General features: G+C 36.1%; 1 protein-coding gene across 1 annotated transcript in view; it reads left to right on the top strand.

Annotated features, from left to right (window-relative positions):
• Positions 1–201: 201 nt before the first annotated feature.
• The window catches only part of DICER1 (dicer 1, ribonuclease III), a 51,227-nt gene continuing 35,010 nt past the window's right edge, over positions 202–16,418 (top strand). The window contains exons 1-9 of the mRNA XM_069858760.1: positions 202–665; positions 1,589–1,689; positions 8,071–8,263; positions 9,110–9,272; positions 9,688–9,818; positions 9,923–10,057; positions 10,885–11,045; positions 12,674–12,842; positions 14,800–15,272. Coding sequence (XP_069714861.1) covers positions 8,120–8,263; positions 9,110–9,272; positions 9,688–9,818; positions 9,923–10,057; positions 10,885–11,045; positions 12,674–12,842; positions 14,800–15,272 — 1,376 coding nt within the window. The 5' untranslated portion in view covers positions 202–665; positions 1,589–1,689; positions 8,071–8,119. The remainder of the gene's footprint in view (positions 666–1,588; positions 1,690–8,070; positions 8,264–9,109; positions 9,273–9,687; positions 9,819–9,922; positions 10,058–10,884; positions 11,046–12,673; positions 12,843–14,799; positions 15,273–16,418) is intronic.

The raw sequence follows: 16,418 nt of genomic DNA, 5'->3' as shown, positions 1-16,418 counted from the left end.
GAATTTAAGTTCTGCTTGCTCCCTCTTAGCAGCAATTTGCTGTATTCTGTGCAAAGCAAAAAGATGCGTATGTGGTACAAATGAATTAAAAAAGTAGCCCTGGGAATAAATTTTTGTGGGTCTGTTTTGTACGTGAATGCAGTGCTAATCAGATTTTCTGTGCTGTGCTCCCTGCATATTCTTGTTGTTAAACAAAGCAGTAACTGTTTATATTGTTTTTGCAAAGTATCATTATGATATTTTTTAAAATGTGTTGAATTAGAAGTTTCTTTAATATTTCATTACTGTATTAGGTGTAACATGCATGGAGGGAGCACAGGGAAGGAAAACTGTAAATCTAGTTGGACTCAGCTAGTAATTACTTTAGCAGATAAAACAAAATATGCAAATATCTCCTGAGCATTCTAAGGCAGATCTTTCAGACACTGACTGTCTGTATCCCTAGCCAAAAAGAGACAGATGATAATTAGATTTTGAAGGACCATGTGCTGTTGCTACAGAGCTAAATATTAAAGTGCAAGAAAGCAGACTACCACATGGCACAATTGACTTTTATGGTAGTTCACGTTAAAATGCTCTCTTTTTATATTGCCTTTTAGGTTACCTAGGGTGAAACAAAATTACAGGCTTGGAGACTCTGGAAAAGCTCAGCATCAGCATTTGAGGTAAAAATGAACATACTGAAGTAATCTTGGGAGTGTCCTTGTTAACTTCATGGAATTGATTGGAGTAGAAATTTTCATCAAGATCCATTTTGCATTTAAGTTTTCAGTAGTGATTTAAAAAAATTTGACTTCAGAATCCTTTTTTTGGTCTGGGGATACTCATACTTTAGGTGCATGTATTGTGTAAATTTTCTGGTTTAGAGCTTTGAAAACATTGTAATTCTGCTTAGATGCAGTATCTTTGTTTTAAGTTGTAGTTTTATAGAATGATTAATATAGCTATGGAATTCTGTGTCATAAATGACTGTCTTTCCTAATTCTGCTGGCATAGCTAAATGTATTTTTATGCAAATCACCATCTTAATAGTGCAATATTTTTACTTTTATTAAAAAGTGCGTGTTAATGTATTTAAGAAGTGATTGTTGCTTTATTGTGGGTATACTGTATTTGTGGCTTCAAATTGAAAGTTTCAGTTCTGATTTTTTTAACACTTAACTAGTGAAATGAAAATACTTGTGCATGAAAAAAACAGTACAATTATACACAACACAGTGAAATTATGTAGAGCATACTAAAACATAGAATATATTCTATTATACTACTGCTGTATTTGTCTCATGAACCAATTATTGACATTAATTGTTGTAACCTTTTAAGTGGGATTAGGGAAGTACACTTTACTTGCATATTTAAACTATGAAAAATTAGCTTTTAAATCACACTTTTAAATTTTTGCTTCTAAGAATAAACTAAAATAATTCATATTCAGGATAGAGTTAAATAGTTCGTTTTCTGTCAGGGTGTTATAGTGTAGGGTTGATGTGTTTTAAAGCTTTATAGGCAACTGCATTAACTGTGTTACTGTAGTTCCCTTTTCAAGTAGTTTTTATAGCTCATAGGTTTTGTTGTTATTGTTTTTAAGAGCCGAAGCTTGCAAATTATGTGATTAATCTACAAGCTGATATCATGATTTCAAGATGCAGTTCGGGAAGCGTGAACTCAGAGACTGCGGAAATTAAAACGGTAAGACTATACTTTGTAGTATGGGAGAAGCAGGTTTTTATGTATTGCTTCACCGTATTCTCCTATTTTGTATTTAAAGCTTCTTCAGGACCATAGAGTGAAGTAACTTTCTGTGTAAGGTTGTAGAAATTTACTCTGAATTTCTTTTAAAAGAATAATATAATTTCTTTTTATTTTATCCATACATGATTAGATGCAGATATGGCATTAGAAAAATTGTTGTTATGAACATGTGCTTTGATATTTCTTATGAAGCTGAAGATTAGAAACTGTTCATTTTTTAAAAGTGAGTTGTGTGTGTGTTTACATATTTCTTGTGGATTTTATATTTAAATGTGGTCATGTTGGTGGAATGCCATCAATTTTTTTAAAAAGAGTGGGAAGAGGGAAGATACGAAGGATTCGAATTAGAATTGAATTTACATGTTTTTCCACACAGAAGATATAAAGTAAATGGTGAAGAGGGTAAACGGCAGGTAAGTCATCAAGGCTTTAGTTTAAGTACTATGCTTCAGTTTGAGCTATGAGTTCAGCAAAAACAAGAGGAAAGACTGTGCAATTAAAACTATATAGACGAAAAATTGGTATGTAGTTTGATAACATAGTGAAGACAGAAACTGATCTTTTTTCACTGGTCCTCAGCTTGTCTTGCATCTTGGATGCCGTACACTTCACATTTTATCTTGTGTCCTTTGTGTTAAGGAGGTAAAAGAAGAGGAATCTGCGTAGCTCCAGTTCTGCACCACTGATTAAGCAACTACCCAGTTAGGACTGTTGTGCAGGGCTTTATACACATTGTTTTAAAAAGTGAAAACAATTTGTTCCAGAATCTGGCTGCATGTCTGTATCTGTTGAAGGAGAAACATCCCTTTATTCTAAACTTTTATTCTGAATGCCTCACATAATGGTGCCACTATAGATATGTTAGAGAACTGATTTTTGTTTTCACATTTTATTTCTGTAGCGGTTAATGCACTACAGGCCATGTATGTTATGCTGGTTATATAGTGGTGTAATCCTTTTGCTTTAGAGACTGCTAAAGTGTACTCCAATTGTGCTTGTGGGCTTTGACAGAACTAGGATAATTGCAACAGAACGTGTCTGTTAGGCTTTTGCCTCAAATCCAGGTTTGGTCATACTGCTGACTGGACACTAGATGAAGGACTTAAAGGGGTTGTGTGTTTTTCTGAGTCCGTTAAGTGTCATGTTGTACTCCATTTCACTCCTATATATAGACATTTAGGAGGAGTCTGCCAGAAAATCCCAGCTGTTAACTGTACTATATTGCCTGTAGGAATGTTCCAGAAGCAGTTTATTCAAATGCAGAGTCTTGATGTAATCTTCATTTAATAAGCTCTTTAATGAAACTTTTCTGAACCACAGAAAGCAGTCTTTGCTGATTTGGTATGTCTTGGTACACTATTAGAGGTCAACATTCTGCTTGTGCTCAGTATCAGAAAAAAAGAACATAAAAAATTCTTCCAGTTTGAGTTGAACTTTTGCAATCAGTATGAATAATTATGCCAGGGAAGCTCGTTCGTATAGGGATGGTTACAGTTGAGCTTTGTTTTGAAAATGGAAATATTTTCAAGATGTGTTGAAAATTGACGTTAATTTTCTACTCCATATTTCATATTTCTAATATTTTATGGTTTTCTTTTTATTGGTTCCTGTGTTACTCAAGTAAGAATTTTCTGTGTTAGATCTTTCAGCAAGTTAATGTTTCATGTAGCATTCAGACATAAAATTTACTATAAAGAATGTGATATTTGGACTCATTAATTGTCTGTAAAAGAGAATATTCAAGCAGTATGATTCTGATTTTTTTAAATAGATTGTACTTTACTTACTTTTAGAGTAAGTGGAAATTTTTTTCCTACCTCTTTTTTGTAACTTTTGGCTCACCCTGAGAATGTTTTTAGAGAATAAATTAGACATTCCTGAATGATGAAAACCTACAGCATTAGAAATTTTTGCACCACAAGGATTATATCAGGTACAAATTTACAAATTGATGTTCGAGAAGAAAGCAGATGAGATGCATTGTGCATGGCAGTAATATTTTTGTTGTTGTTGTTAATAAGAAATAGTTGTAGTTTTGCATTAACATACTAAGCACGCAAACAGTGGTACAAACTTGAAAGATGCATCCCCAGTGCTCTAGTATCTTCTCTTTACTTCAGAGTGTCATTCCATAAATGTTTTTAATAATCCTTGGAGCAGGACTAGATCCAGGATGTCTTACTCCAGAGGAGTAAACCTACACTGCAGTTCCAGAATTATTGTAGATTGGAAGAAACTGTTATTAAATGATGCCCAAACTCATGCCCTTCTGAAATAAGGTTCTTTAAATGGTAGAACCGAGGGGTGAGTTTTAGCTATGCACTTTATGGTTTAGTGGACAGGTATGGTTGGACTTGATGATCTCAAGTCTTTTCAACCAAATGTTTCTATGATTCACTCTTCACATAAATGTTCATTAAAGTAAGGACATCAAGTTGTGGGTTTTGCTCTTGAAACTCAAGATTGATGGCTGTAGAACTGGACCTTTCAATATTGTTTTATTAGAACAGATAAGCTTGGGCACTGTGCTGCTTTGTCTGGATTCTGTAACCTAGCCTAAAGCCACAAGAGGTAAGACTTGTTTCCTGTGTTTGTCTCCCATATTCAGCTTCAGGAAACTCTTACAGTTTCTTGTTCTGTCAATTTTCAAAATCACAGTATCACTAGGTTGGAAAAGACCTCCAGGACCACTGAGTTCAACCATTCCTATCCATCACTAAACCATGCCCCTCAGCACCTCATCCACCTATCTTTAAATACCTCCAGGGATAGTGACTCAACTACCTCCCTGGGCAGCCTGTTCCAGTGCCCAGTGACCCTTTCTGTGAAAAATGTTTTCCTAATGTCCACCCTGAACCTCCCCCTTGTCCTGTCACTTGGGAGAAGAGGCCAGCTCTCACCTCTCCACAACCTCCTTTCATGTAGTTGTAGAGAGCAATAAGGTCTCCCCTCAGCCTTCTCTTCTCAAGGCTAAACAACCCCAGCTCTCTCAGCCGTTCCTCATAAGGCCTGTTCTCCATAAAATAATGCAGTGGATAAAGATGCAGCATCTCAACAGTTATCACTGTTACTTAGAGTGGCTGAGCAGGACTAGTTTGTTTTTTTTCCTGCTTCCTCACTAGCTGGTTCCTGTTAGCTAAGTTCAGTTGAATTCAGTCCACAAATTCTGAACACATGTACATACACCTCAAATGTTTTCTATTTAAAACCTGTTCTTCAAGTAGATGTTTTTTCCCCCTTTTTATTTGTTTCTTTTATTGAAGAACTTGATATTTTTCCTTGCTATTGAAGCAGAGATTTAGAGTGATACAATTGCTTCGTTATTCTGGCTTACTCCCTTAATAATGTTGACATTGATCTTATCAGATCTTGTACATTTCCAATACAAATAATGCCATTGAAGGCCAGGAGTAGCAAACTAGCACAGCAGGGAGTAGCATTGATGGTTTAGGGAGGGGAGCTACGTCTTTTAACTGAATATGGTTGGACAGGATTTAAGCTATTTCAAGTGTGTTCTGCCTAATGTAAATGCAACTCTGTTATTAATTAATCATGCAGTTTATCACAACTAAATTCCCCCCCTCTTTATTTTTTTTTTTCAAATTGCAGGATAAAAATGGTATGGTTAGCAGTGGCAGGCAATGTTTTTCTTGTGCTCATTTTCAAGTGACGAATGTGCGTGCCTGTCTTCCTTTGGCACTTCAAAGGTTTTTCTGAGAATGCTTTTTGATCTCAGATGATTACGCTTTAGGGCAGGTCTTTCATCAAGGTAAACAAACCTAAATTGCAATTTAGACTATATTTTGTTTCACAGCTCTTCCAGACCAAGCTGGAACCGTACGTAAGTAGGTGTAAAATTGTCCTTGCTTCTTGCAGTGGAGTGATTAGCCTAGTATTGCTGTCGTGAAGCATGTAGCAAAGGAGATGTGTGTCATGGTTTAGCCCCAGCCTGGCCAATTTCAACAGCGAAAACCATGCAGTTGGACTCCGAATCCTCCCCCTGCTGCCACCGTAAAGGGGAAAGGAAAATGAGAGTAAAAAGATTCATGGGTTGCAAATTAAAACTATGGTTTTAATGAAATGATGATGATAAAAATAATCAGAAAGTAATAAAGAGTATACAAATATGTGAGATTGCACCCCCACCCCTCGATGACTATATGTCACCACAGATACTGTAGAGCAGACATGAGGGGATGGGTCAGTGGCTAGGAGTGAGCTGGACTCAGGAACTGGATTCAGGAACACATAGATCTGGGATCAGGAGCAACCAGGCAGATGAGGTCCTTGCTGGACATCAGCCATCGCAGAAGAGAGAGAGACTCTCGTGATCTCTCAGTTTTATATAGAGCATGATGTATATGGAGTGGAATACTGTGGTCATTTTGGGGTCACTTGTCCTGTCCGCCCCTACCCTACAGGTGCAGCCCTTTTTTACTGGCTTGGGGATTGCCTTTGTCACTATAGGAATAAGCACTGGCCTTTTTGCATACCAATGCCCTGTGCTACCACTTCTAGAGAGAAACTGCTGAAAAACGTGCAGAAAATGAATCTACTTAGATGAGACTTAGAGTCAAATGCAGTCTCAAAGCAGTTATTTCTCATAACCATTAGTAATACTTTTTGTTATATAACATATCATACTTTTTTTCAGTTTTTCTTCCCTAGTGTGTATTTGCAAAACTGAATTTTCTGTGATATAAAAAAAGCAAGGATGTTTTTATGCAATGGGATGATAATTAGCTTTTCCTGATGTGTTTCTAATGAATGGTTATAGTTGAAAGCGTTGTCGATTTTGTGCATTTTTCATTTTGAGATTGATACTAAAATGAATGTAGAACATCCCGGAATTTTGAAGAAAACTAGCTTTAGAAAAATATTATTTTGTTGAATAGGGTGTTTATCTGGTTTGTATTTGGAATTTCTAAGATTTGAGGTAGTATGTTTGTGTTATACTTACGTAATATTCTCTATCATCAGATCTTAATCAGTTTCCTGGACAAGGTAGAATTGATTGTTTTATGTGAGGTTGGTTTGTTTATCAATTAGAATATCTTGCTGGAAACTGGTAGTTAACCTGATAAGAGTCCATTTCTCTATTTGTCCCTACAAGTCATCAGCAGTTTTTTATAATACTTCTGCCAGTTCCTTAAGCAGATAACTTTATCAGTTGATTTGAAAGTACTGAGGTTCTTGTGTAGTAACTGTTCTTTTCCCATTGATTAGTCTTAAGTTCCTGTTTCATGTGTATATGTAAAGCTTCAACTGGTTTTGCTGGGTTTGTCTGGGTAGAGTTAATTTTCTTCATAGTAGCTAGTATGGGGCTATGTTTTGGATTTGTGCTGGTAATAGTGTTCATGGCACACAGATGTTTTAGTTACTGCTGAGCAGTGTTTACACTGAGTCAAAGCCTTTTCTGCTTCTCACACTGCCTCACCAGTGAGTAGGCTGGGGGCCGGGGTGGGGGCACAAGAACTTGGGAGGGAATACCGGTGGTAGACAGCTAACCCCAACTGACCAAGGGGATACTCCACACCATATGGCTTCATGGTCAGCATATAAAGCTGGGGGAAGAAGAAGGAAAGGGCGAGGGGGTGAACATTTGGAGTGATGGCATTTATCTTCCCAAGTAGCTGCTAGGCGTGATGGAGCCCTGCTTTCCTGGAGGTAGCTGAACACCTGCCCACCAGTGGGAAGTAGTGAATGAATTCCTTGTTTCACTTTGCTTGTGTATTTGCTTTACCTATTAAAATGACCGTATCTCAACACACAAGTTAACTCATTTTTACTCTTCCAATTCTCTCCCCAATCCCACTGGAGGGAGTGAGTGAGCAGCATTGTGGTGCCTAGTTGTTGGCTGGGGTTAAAACAGGACACTGGTCATAAGGACTTTATGGATGGAAGGACAAAAGGAAAATATGATATTTGTGCCTGTGCTCTAAAAAGGATTCTTTTTCTTTCTTGAAGTAAAGCTAAACCAGCTTTTTTTTTAAAAAAAAAAATAAGTTCCTTAAGATATTTTAAATAGGATTTTGTCAAAGCATAAATGGAACTTTATTCTGAAATGTATGTGTGTAAATGCAAAAACCTAGAATGAACTCCACAAAGTACAGGTCCTTTTGAATTTTTTTTGGTAAACACACATCTTTAAGTGGAAGAGTGCCCATATATTTCAAATTAAGGTTTTCTACTGAAAATAGTGTGAGATTTAGCACTTACAGGAAGTAAAATCAAGTAATGTTGTGTTCTTACAGTAAATTTTCTCTTCTTGCTTTATATTGTGACTATATCTAATACTGTTTCTTTTTCTTCTTGTAGTAGGCTGTGCTGGAACAAAAATGCAAGTAAAGAAACACTGGATGAATGAATGAAAAGCCCTGCTTTGCAATCCCTCAGCATGGCAGGACTGCAGCTCATGACCCCTGCTTCCTCCCCAATGGGTCCATTTTTTGGGCTACCATGGCAACAAGAAGCAATTCATGATAACATTTACACGCCAAGAAAATATCAGGTACTAGTGATAATACTATTATGTAATGTCAGAAAAGAAGCACAATTAAATCCATTAACTTAACAGAAGAAGAACCAGAGCAGCTGGAGAATGTGCAGTGTTGCAGGCAGTCTAGGCATGTCTCTCTCACAGCTCCATGTGTTGGGAGTTAACTGTGACTCTTTCTGTAGCTTGGCTGTGTTCTACATTCTCCCATCTCACTTTGCTCTAATAAAGCAGGATAACTTTTAAGCTGAATATTCTCTGTCCTCTGCAAAATACTGTTGGGGGCAACTACAGTAAAAATTACACTCTGCATCTAGATTGTATGCATGTGATCATGTCTCCTTCCCCCTCTGACCTTTTGCCTCCTGCATGGTAAGTTTTGATTTTTGGTTCACATACTGGTCAAAGCATCTGAGTAATATCAGAAACCCCATCCGGGCACCCTTCAGTTAAGGAACCTGTTTCTGAGTTCTAGAACTTCAGTTGTCTTTGCACTGTAGAGGTGCCTGACAGCTACCATTTGGTTAGTATTAGTGTAAAGCCTAGATCACTTTGAGCTAATATACTTGCTTGTTTGTCTCAATTAATGTGTATAGCTAGTATTAAAAGCTCTAGCTTCTTTATTCAAATAACATATCTAGCAACAGAATTCTCTATTAAAAAGTTAGTTAGAAAGCTATTTAAAATAGCAGCAAATTGTGATACTGAAGGATTTTGGATTTAGAAGATAAACTAAAGATTTGGAAAGATCTCTAGAGATACTGCTGATTTGTCTTTAGTTTATTTATCGTATGTGTTATGTTTTTGTTAGCTTTTTCACTGCATTGCTGCAGGTAAGAATGATTTTATTTCTTAACCTAGGTCGAACTGCTCGAAGCAGCTTTGGATCATAATACAATAGTCTGTTTAAACACTGGCTCAGGGAAGACTTTTATTGCAGTACTACTCACTAAAGAGCTGTCCTATCAGATCAGGGGAGATTTCAACAAAAATGGGAAAAGAACTGTGTTTTTGGTCAACTCAGGTAAGAGGAAAAGTATTCTAAGTTCCTAAATATGCTGCTAATATATTCCATAAAATAGTCTTTAATAGAAGTTGAGTGAAAGCAAAGCTGGGGAGGAACCTTTGCATAAAGTCTTCAACAGCAAGGATGCTAAACTGATAGCTTTTGTCTTTTGCTTATAATTCATTTAATACAACTAGTTTACATCTGATATCTTCTCTTTCCTGCTTTGAAATTAAGACATTCAATCTGAAGTGCAATTTAGTTACCAACCTGTGTTTTATTTGTGGTTTTACAGTTGCCATGTTTTAACATTAGTCTAAGCAGAAGATCATGTTATGAAACATGATACTAGGTAATTTTCAAGATATGTGTCATATTAATGTATGAAAAGCTATTTATGATTGAGATCTTTTTTAATATTTCTTTTCTTAAGCAAATCAAGTTGCTCAACAAGTGTCAGCTGTCAGGACACATTCAGATCTTAAAGTGGGAGAGTATTCAAGTTTAGAGATAACTGAATCATGGACAAAAGAGAAGTGGAATCAGGAATTCTCTAAGCATCAGGTAATTTCTTAAGTATAAACTATAAATATAAGCAGAGCCTACCCTACGTTAGGCTTGGTTAAAGCTTACACTTTACTTATACTGACACTTCTCTTTCAATCTAGGTTGTGGTTATGACATGTCATGTTGCATTGACTGTTTTGAGAAATGAGTATTTATCCCTATCTAATATTAACCTTCTGGTGTTTGATGAGTGCCATCTTGCAATCCAGGATCATCCATACCGTGAAATTATGAAGGTGGGTTTTAATTGTGTGACTTTTAATATTTGGTTGAGGAGGAAGAGTCAGGTGGGAGCGCTGCAGAAGTGGGTACCACTTAATGCAGTTTTTGCTACCAAGTAAAAATATCAGTGGAACTGTATATTAGCATGTTCTGGGACTGTAATGAGTTAAGACTTAAGTGACATTATGGGTTATATAGTAATTACTCTACTTTCCTTTTACAGTGGTGATTTAAAAAAAAAAAAAGTGGCAGTAACAGAGAATAGAGGCTAAATTTGTGGAATTAGGGGAATTCTGTAAATTCATTGATAAAATATTTGAGTTTGGGAATGGGTTGTACTAATCAGTTCTTATAATTTTTAACATACTGATTTCTAAAGATATTGGTAGGGCTCTTTGGCAACATTCTTGTCTCCATGTGGTATTTGGCTTACACAATATGAAAAACCTGTATAATGGATGTTCTTCAAAATTTCTTTTAAAATTTAAACAGAGCATGTATCTTTTATTTTTCAGATGATACTTTACTTTTTACGTGATGTGGAAGTTGTAATGTTGCACATGTTGTGGATGTGGCTAGGACATTTTGTGCAATGCTGTGTGTTTCTTTGTATTTTTCCACATTGTAAATACTTACCTTTAAAGATAATTACTGTTAAGTGTTATTCAATTTCTAGTTTAAACCTCCAGTCAACAGAATAGAAAATATCTTTATTCCCTTTCCAACACCTTCTATTAAAATACTAATTTCTAACTCAGCATCTAAGTTTGCAGTCTGCTAGCTTGATGGTAGATATGCAGAAGAACTGTTCTACTGTATTGCATTCTGTTTTACTTCACAGATCTGTGAGAGTTGTCCATCATGTCCTCGAATCTTGGGATTAACAGCTTCCATTTTAAATGGGAAATGTGATCCTGCTGAGTTAGAGGAGAAGATCCAGAAACTGGAGAAAATTTTAAAGAGCAATGCTGAAACAGCAACTGATTTGGTGGTCTTAGACAGGTATATTGTACAGTTATGGCTGTTAAATTAATGCTTGCGTATTCATTTTGGATGGAGGAATAAATCTGTAGAAATATTTCCTCTTTTAAATTTTAGAAACGTTTGTGTTTCTGTGATGCCTTTTCTTTTATTTGGGGTGGAGAGGGGATGTTAAATTGCTTCTTGAGTAACCAGTGCTGTGCATCTTCCCTTAAAGTTAAAGGCAAATTTGCCTTGATATTTTCTATAGCTGTTAAAAAAAAACAAACCGACAAACAAACCAGAAAAGACCCAACAAAACAACTAAAAAAAAAAATCTCCCAAACCCGAACAAATAAAAAATCCCAACCAAGCAGCCAATTGAAAAAAAACCCAAACCACAAAGCACGTCACCAACCTATAAAATTCACATTCCACAACACATTCCTGAACTTGTAAAATGCACTGTCTTATGTTTGGAGAGTAAGTGGTTTATGTTAGTATGTGCCATAATGCTGCTATTTAATTTAGAAAAATGTTGCAACATCCACAGTACAAGGCATTCTTCATGCCTGAATAGATACATGAATTTTATTTTTTTGTTTTTTTAATGAGTAGCCTGGGTTTAGAGTCTGATGAAAGACAGAAAGACAAGAAAATATTAAAAACAGTGTTTAAGTAGTGGAGTGAGTGAGTGTTTTCTTGTGTGTTCTTACAGAATGTGGAATCCTGTGGATGTGGTTTAAAATAAAGTTGGTGATAATGTGATAATTTGTTGTAGAGGACAATCAGTGTGAAATGATTCATGTGTAGCATGTTTTCTTGCCCTAGGTGTACTATGAAATATGAACTAAATTTCAGACAAAGTCAAAGATGGTTATTTCATGTTCTGGAATGGGTGTTTCGTGGATGTGTGTTTTTAAATGCATTTTTTTGACTTGTTTGAATGGATATAAACTGGAGAGGGACAGATTTAGACTAGACATTAGGAAGAGTTTCTTCACCATGAGAGTGGTGAGACACTGGAACAGGTTGCCAAGGGAGGTTGTGGATGCCCCATCCCTGGAGGCGTTCAAGGCCAGGTTGGATGGGGCCTTGGGTAACCTGACCTAGTGGGTTATCCCTGCCAATGGCAGAGGGGTTGGAACTAGATGATCTTCAAGGTCTCTCCCAACCCTAACTATTCTATGATTCTATGTTTACTTTTGAGAATTTGTCACTCATAGCTCTGCCATTCAAGAACAGTAAGTACTTCACTTGTGTAAGTGTATATGTAATCTAAATTTACATTATGGGATTCATATTTGTTTGGCATATCAGAAGAGTATACTTCAGAAAACCGAAAGTAAAGATGGTAGTCAAATAAATTTAAATTACTTTGCCTTAAATTGTCCTTAACTTGAAAAGAAGACAGCGATGCTAGCCTCCTTTTAGAGCATGTGGTACATAGAACAGTATTTTAGAATTAGTTAATTTAGTGTTTGGGGTGGTGGAAGGTATTTACTTTGAAGTATTTAACTGTAACTATTCATCATTGTTAATCTGTGGTGGGAAAAGAAATGTACTTGAGAATACTTTGTGTTGCTGTTATTTGCTGTATAACCTTAACAAGCTGAAATAGCTCTGACTTTCAGAAGCTATGTTTAACTTGATCTTTCCCTTCATTTAAGATATACTTCTCAGCCATGTGAGATTGTTGTAGACTGTGGACCGTATACTGACAAAAGTGGCTTGTATGGAAGATTATTAAAGGAATTGGATGAAGCACTTACTTTTCTAAATGACTGCAACATATCTGTACATTCAAAAGAAAGAGATTCTACATTAATTTCTAAGCAGGTAAGGACATTAAGCTATGTGAAAAAGTCAAGGAATAGAAATGAATGCCACATTACTGAAATTTTCTAAGCTAGCCAGCATAGAGTATTTAAGCAAAAATACTTCTGATTTTTGTACTCATTACAGTGTAGGTCTTTCCATGAATGTGTGGGTCTTGAAAGTCAACCATTTATTAGAAGCTCATCTGGTTTGAGAATCTTGTATTCAGATTTGCTTCAGGCAGTAAAATAATTCTGTACCCTGATGTTATGAGTTCTTATTTCTGAAGTCAAGAATTTGACACTTTTGAATAATTCAGTACAGTAGAAGAAATAATGCCTCAGGAAGTATTTGGAAAAACTGTACCCAGGTGTATTGAAAGATGATAAAGTAAGAATTCAGACAAAAATTGCAGCCATAGATCTGCACCTTGCTGGAATAGAATTTGAACCTCAAGCTTACCCTGCCTTTCTGTGAGTTTGCCTCTGTGCCGTTACGCAAGATGGCAGAGTGGAGACCAGAAGGCGCAATGTATAGAGCAGGGATTAATCACATGCAGGGTCTGGGATCCAGGCAGCTTTTTTTACCTCTTGGGCTTCGTGATTTGAAACTGCCTCCTGACGTACAACAATATAGGTATGTAAGTCTTTATTTAAAAAGAAGTCAGTACTGAGTCACATTTCTCCAGCCCGAAGTATTCCAGTTCCCATTAACGTTCTTAGAAACCCTGACACTGGCACTCTGACACTGTCCAGAAGTTTATTTGGGCCAGAAGGAAGTATGATACATAAGGCAGCCTGTCACAGCTGCATGGGGAAAGGAAGTCCTAGTTACTTTTGTACTAAACTTAAAATGTAGAAGGCTAAAATGTATAAAGAATGCTGCCAGTAATGTTCATCCCCAGGATTTCTGTAGGCCAAAAGAGTGAAATGAATGCTATACTGCTAGAATACATAGCCTCTGTGCTTGTTTTCTGATCCAGTAGCTCTTCAAGAAGATGGAGGCACCCAGAGTAAGAAGAAGAAATTGGCTTTCAGCCTGAGGTGCCTTTAATCTTGTAACTGGAGAGCATCAAGCCCCTGTGTGCAGTTAAAATTAGTTTAGATAAACTTTGCCTTTAAGTCTTACAGCTAACAGATTTCAGGGAGGATATTGTAAAAAGGATGATAACCTGGTTAGAGAAATTAAAGCAGCAACTGAAAACTGTATGATCCTGACTGTTGTTATAGTTCTGTCATAGTTCTGTTGTAATAGTACATCCATATTATGAGTCTTTTTAGTGGTATTATAAGCGTACCCCCTTTCCAGTTTCCTAGTTTATTGCTTGACTCTTCAGGAGGAAACAACATGCCATCAGAGAAGATGTTGATGGTATTCAAGAGCCTATGCTGTAGTCTCTGAGTAGGGTGTAGTTTGCACTCTTTTTCTTATTCCACCCATACATACAAATCCTTGCTTTTTTACCTTTGAGAGGCTAGACTTGCTAAGATTACCCTAAGGCCTCAATACAAATTTCTGGCTTTTTGAAACCCTAGCAAGCATTAGTAACAAATAAAGTAAAAATGCCCAGTATTAGTTGTGTTAAATATAAAAGATAATAATTTCTGCTTTGTTTATGTAGCTACCTCAAGAAGTATTCTCCTTTTTAGCATAATTATCTTAAAGGTAAATTTCAAATTACAATTGAACAAAATTATAAAGCACTCGTTAAAATTGTTATTTTGAGATTCAGAAATATACAAAGTTGAAAGTTTAGTGGTAGTGATTTAGGAAGGAGGGGGAAACTTCAGAAACGCCAAAGTTCCCGAGGTAATCTAAGTAACAAAAGCAGACTTCCACATACTTTTATAATAGAACAGTTGTCGTAATCCTTACAAAGACTGTGAAGATTGTGCTATACGAGAAACAAGATCCCAGTCTTAAATGAACAGTTTGTGAATGTACTCGTTGAACTGATATTTTAATTAATTTCTTGTAGATACTGTCAGACTGTCGAGCTGTGTTGGTTGTTCTGGGACCCTGGTGTGCAGATAAGGTAGCTGGAATGATGGTGAGAGAGCTACAGAAGTATATCAAACACGAACAAGAGGAGCTGCACAGGAAATTTTTATTGTTTACAGACACTTTCCTAAGGAAAATACATGCACTCTGTGAAGAACACTTCTCGCCTGCCTCACTTGACCTGAAATTTGTAACCCCAAAAGTAATAAAGCTGCTTGAAATCTTGCGCAAATATAAACCATATGAACGGCAGCAATTTGAAAGTGTTGAATGGTATAACAATAGGAATCAGGATAATTATGTATCTTGGAGTGATTCTGAAGATGATGATGAAGATGAAGAAATTGAGGAAAAAGAGAAGCCAGAGACTAATTTCCCATCTCCCTTTACTAATATTTTATGTGGAATTATTTTTGTGGAAAGAAGATACACAGCAGTTGTTCTAAATAGGTAAAGCTTTTTATTTGAAACAACAAAGAAAAATAATTTAAAAATAGGCAGACTAGCTGCCAGTACACAGATGTTAATGTTATGAATATATAGGGAGATTGTCTTGTATTTTCAGAACTTTATTCTATGAAGTTGCTTCAAGAGATCATACTTCATCTGTATAAAGAATAACAAAAGAATAGAAACTTGGGCTATGTGTATCTGAGGTGGATGGAAAGAGCATGTCTTTGAAAATTGTACTCAAGGGCTTCTTTTGACCCAAGTTTGTAATGTGATATCTTTAGAAGGCAATATGTGAAATGCTGTACTTAACCTGTAAAATAGCCATATACTGGTTTGTCTTAATCCTTAAATTTATATTTGGAATGGATGGTGGAAACTTCTCTAACTTACTGAATGCAATACTTCTGGAAAATTTACCATTACTTTACTAAATCACAATATTATATGATCCAAGTCCACAGAAAATCAAATTTGCCCTTGCACAAATCTCTCTTCAGATTTACCAGTGCTACTTTAACAGTTAGTGTTTATAAAACTCCTATTCAGTCAAACACTAAGCACTTTCTTGCATTCTTCACCAAGAAAAATATGAACCCTGGAATATTTGCCAAGATATACTTTGCAATACTCTCGTTTCTTATCAGTTCTTATTCCTGAATGTGATCCGTGTTAGTTATACAGAATGCTTATTTGTTAAATTCTGTTTGCTGCAAACCATGAATGACATCTGATTTATTCACCTATCTTGATTTTGGGGTTTTTTTTGATGGTGTGATAGATGTCCTGAGCAGTTTGTTTATTGCATTCTGGATACGTATGAATGTGACCCTTCTGTTGTTATGTTTTTGCCCTAGTTAGTAGTTTGAGCGCATAATATTTTCTTTGATCTACAGGCTCGCCTGTGTGGTTTTTTCGTGCACTTCGTCTTTTTCCTTTGACTCTTTTGCATTTTTTAAATGTTTACATAAATATGCAGTATGCAGCAAACTAAGCCATTGGGTGAGATGGATGTGTTCTATTAATAACTCCTGAAGAAATAACATTAACACATTCTGATGACCTTGCTGAGCCGAGTATTTCATTGTCCTACAGGGAGTGAACAGAATTATGAATATTTTTTCTTCTCTCTTATGAATGTGTTTT

The sequence above is a fragment of the Phaenicophaeus curvirostris genome, chromosome 5 (genome assembly GCF_032191515.1).
Source record: "Phaenicophaeus curvirostris isolate KB17595 chromosome 5, BPBGC_Pcur_1.0, whole genome shotgun sequence".
NCBI lineage: Eukaryota > Metazoa > Chordata > Aves > Cuculiformes > Cuculidae > Phaenicophaeus > Phaenicophaeus curvirostris.
The sequence above is the reverse complement of the archived record's forward strand: the minus strand, read 5'-3'. Positions and strand labels throughout refer to the sequence as shown.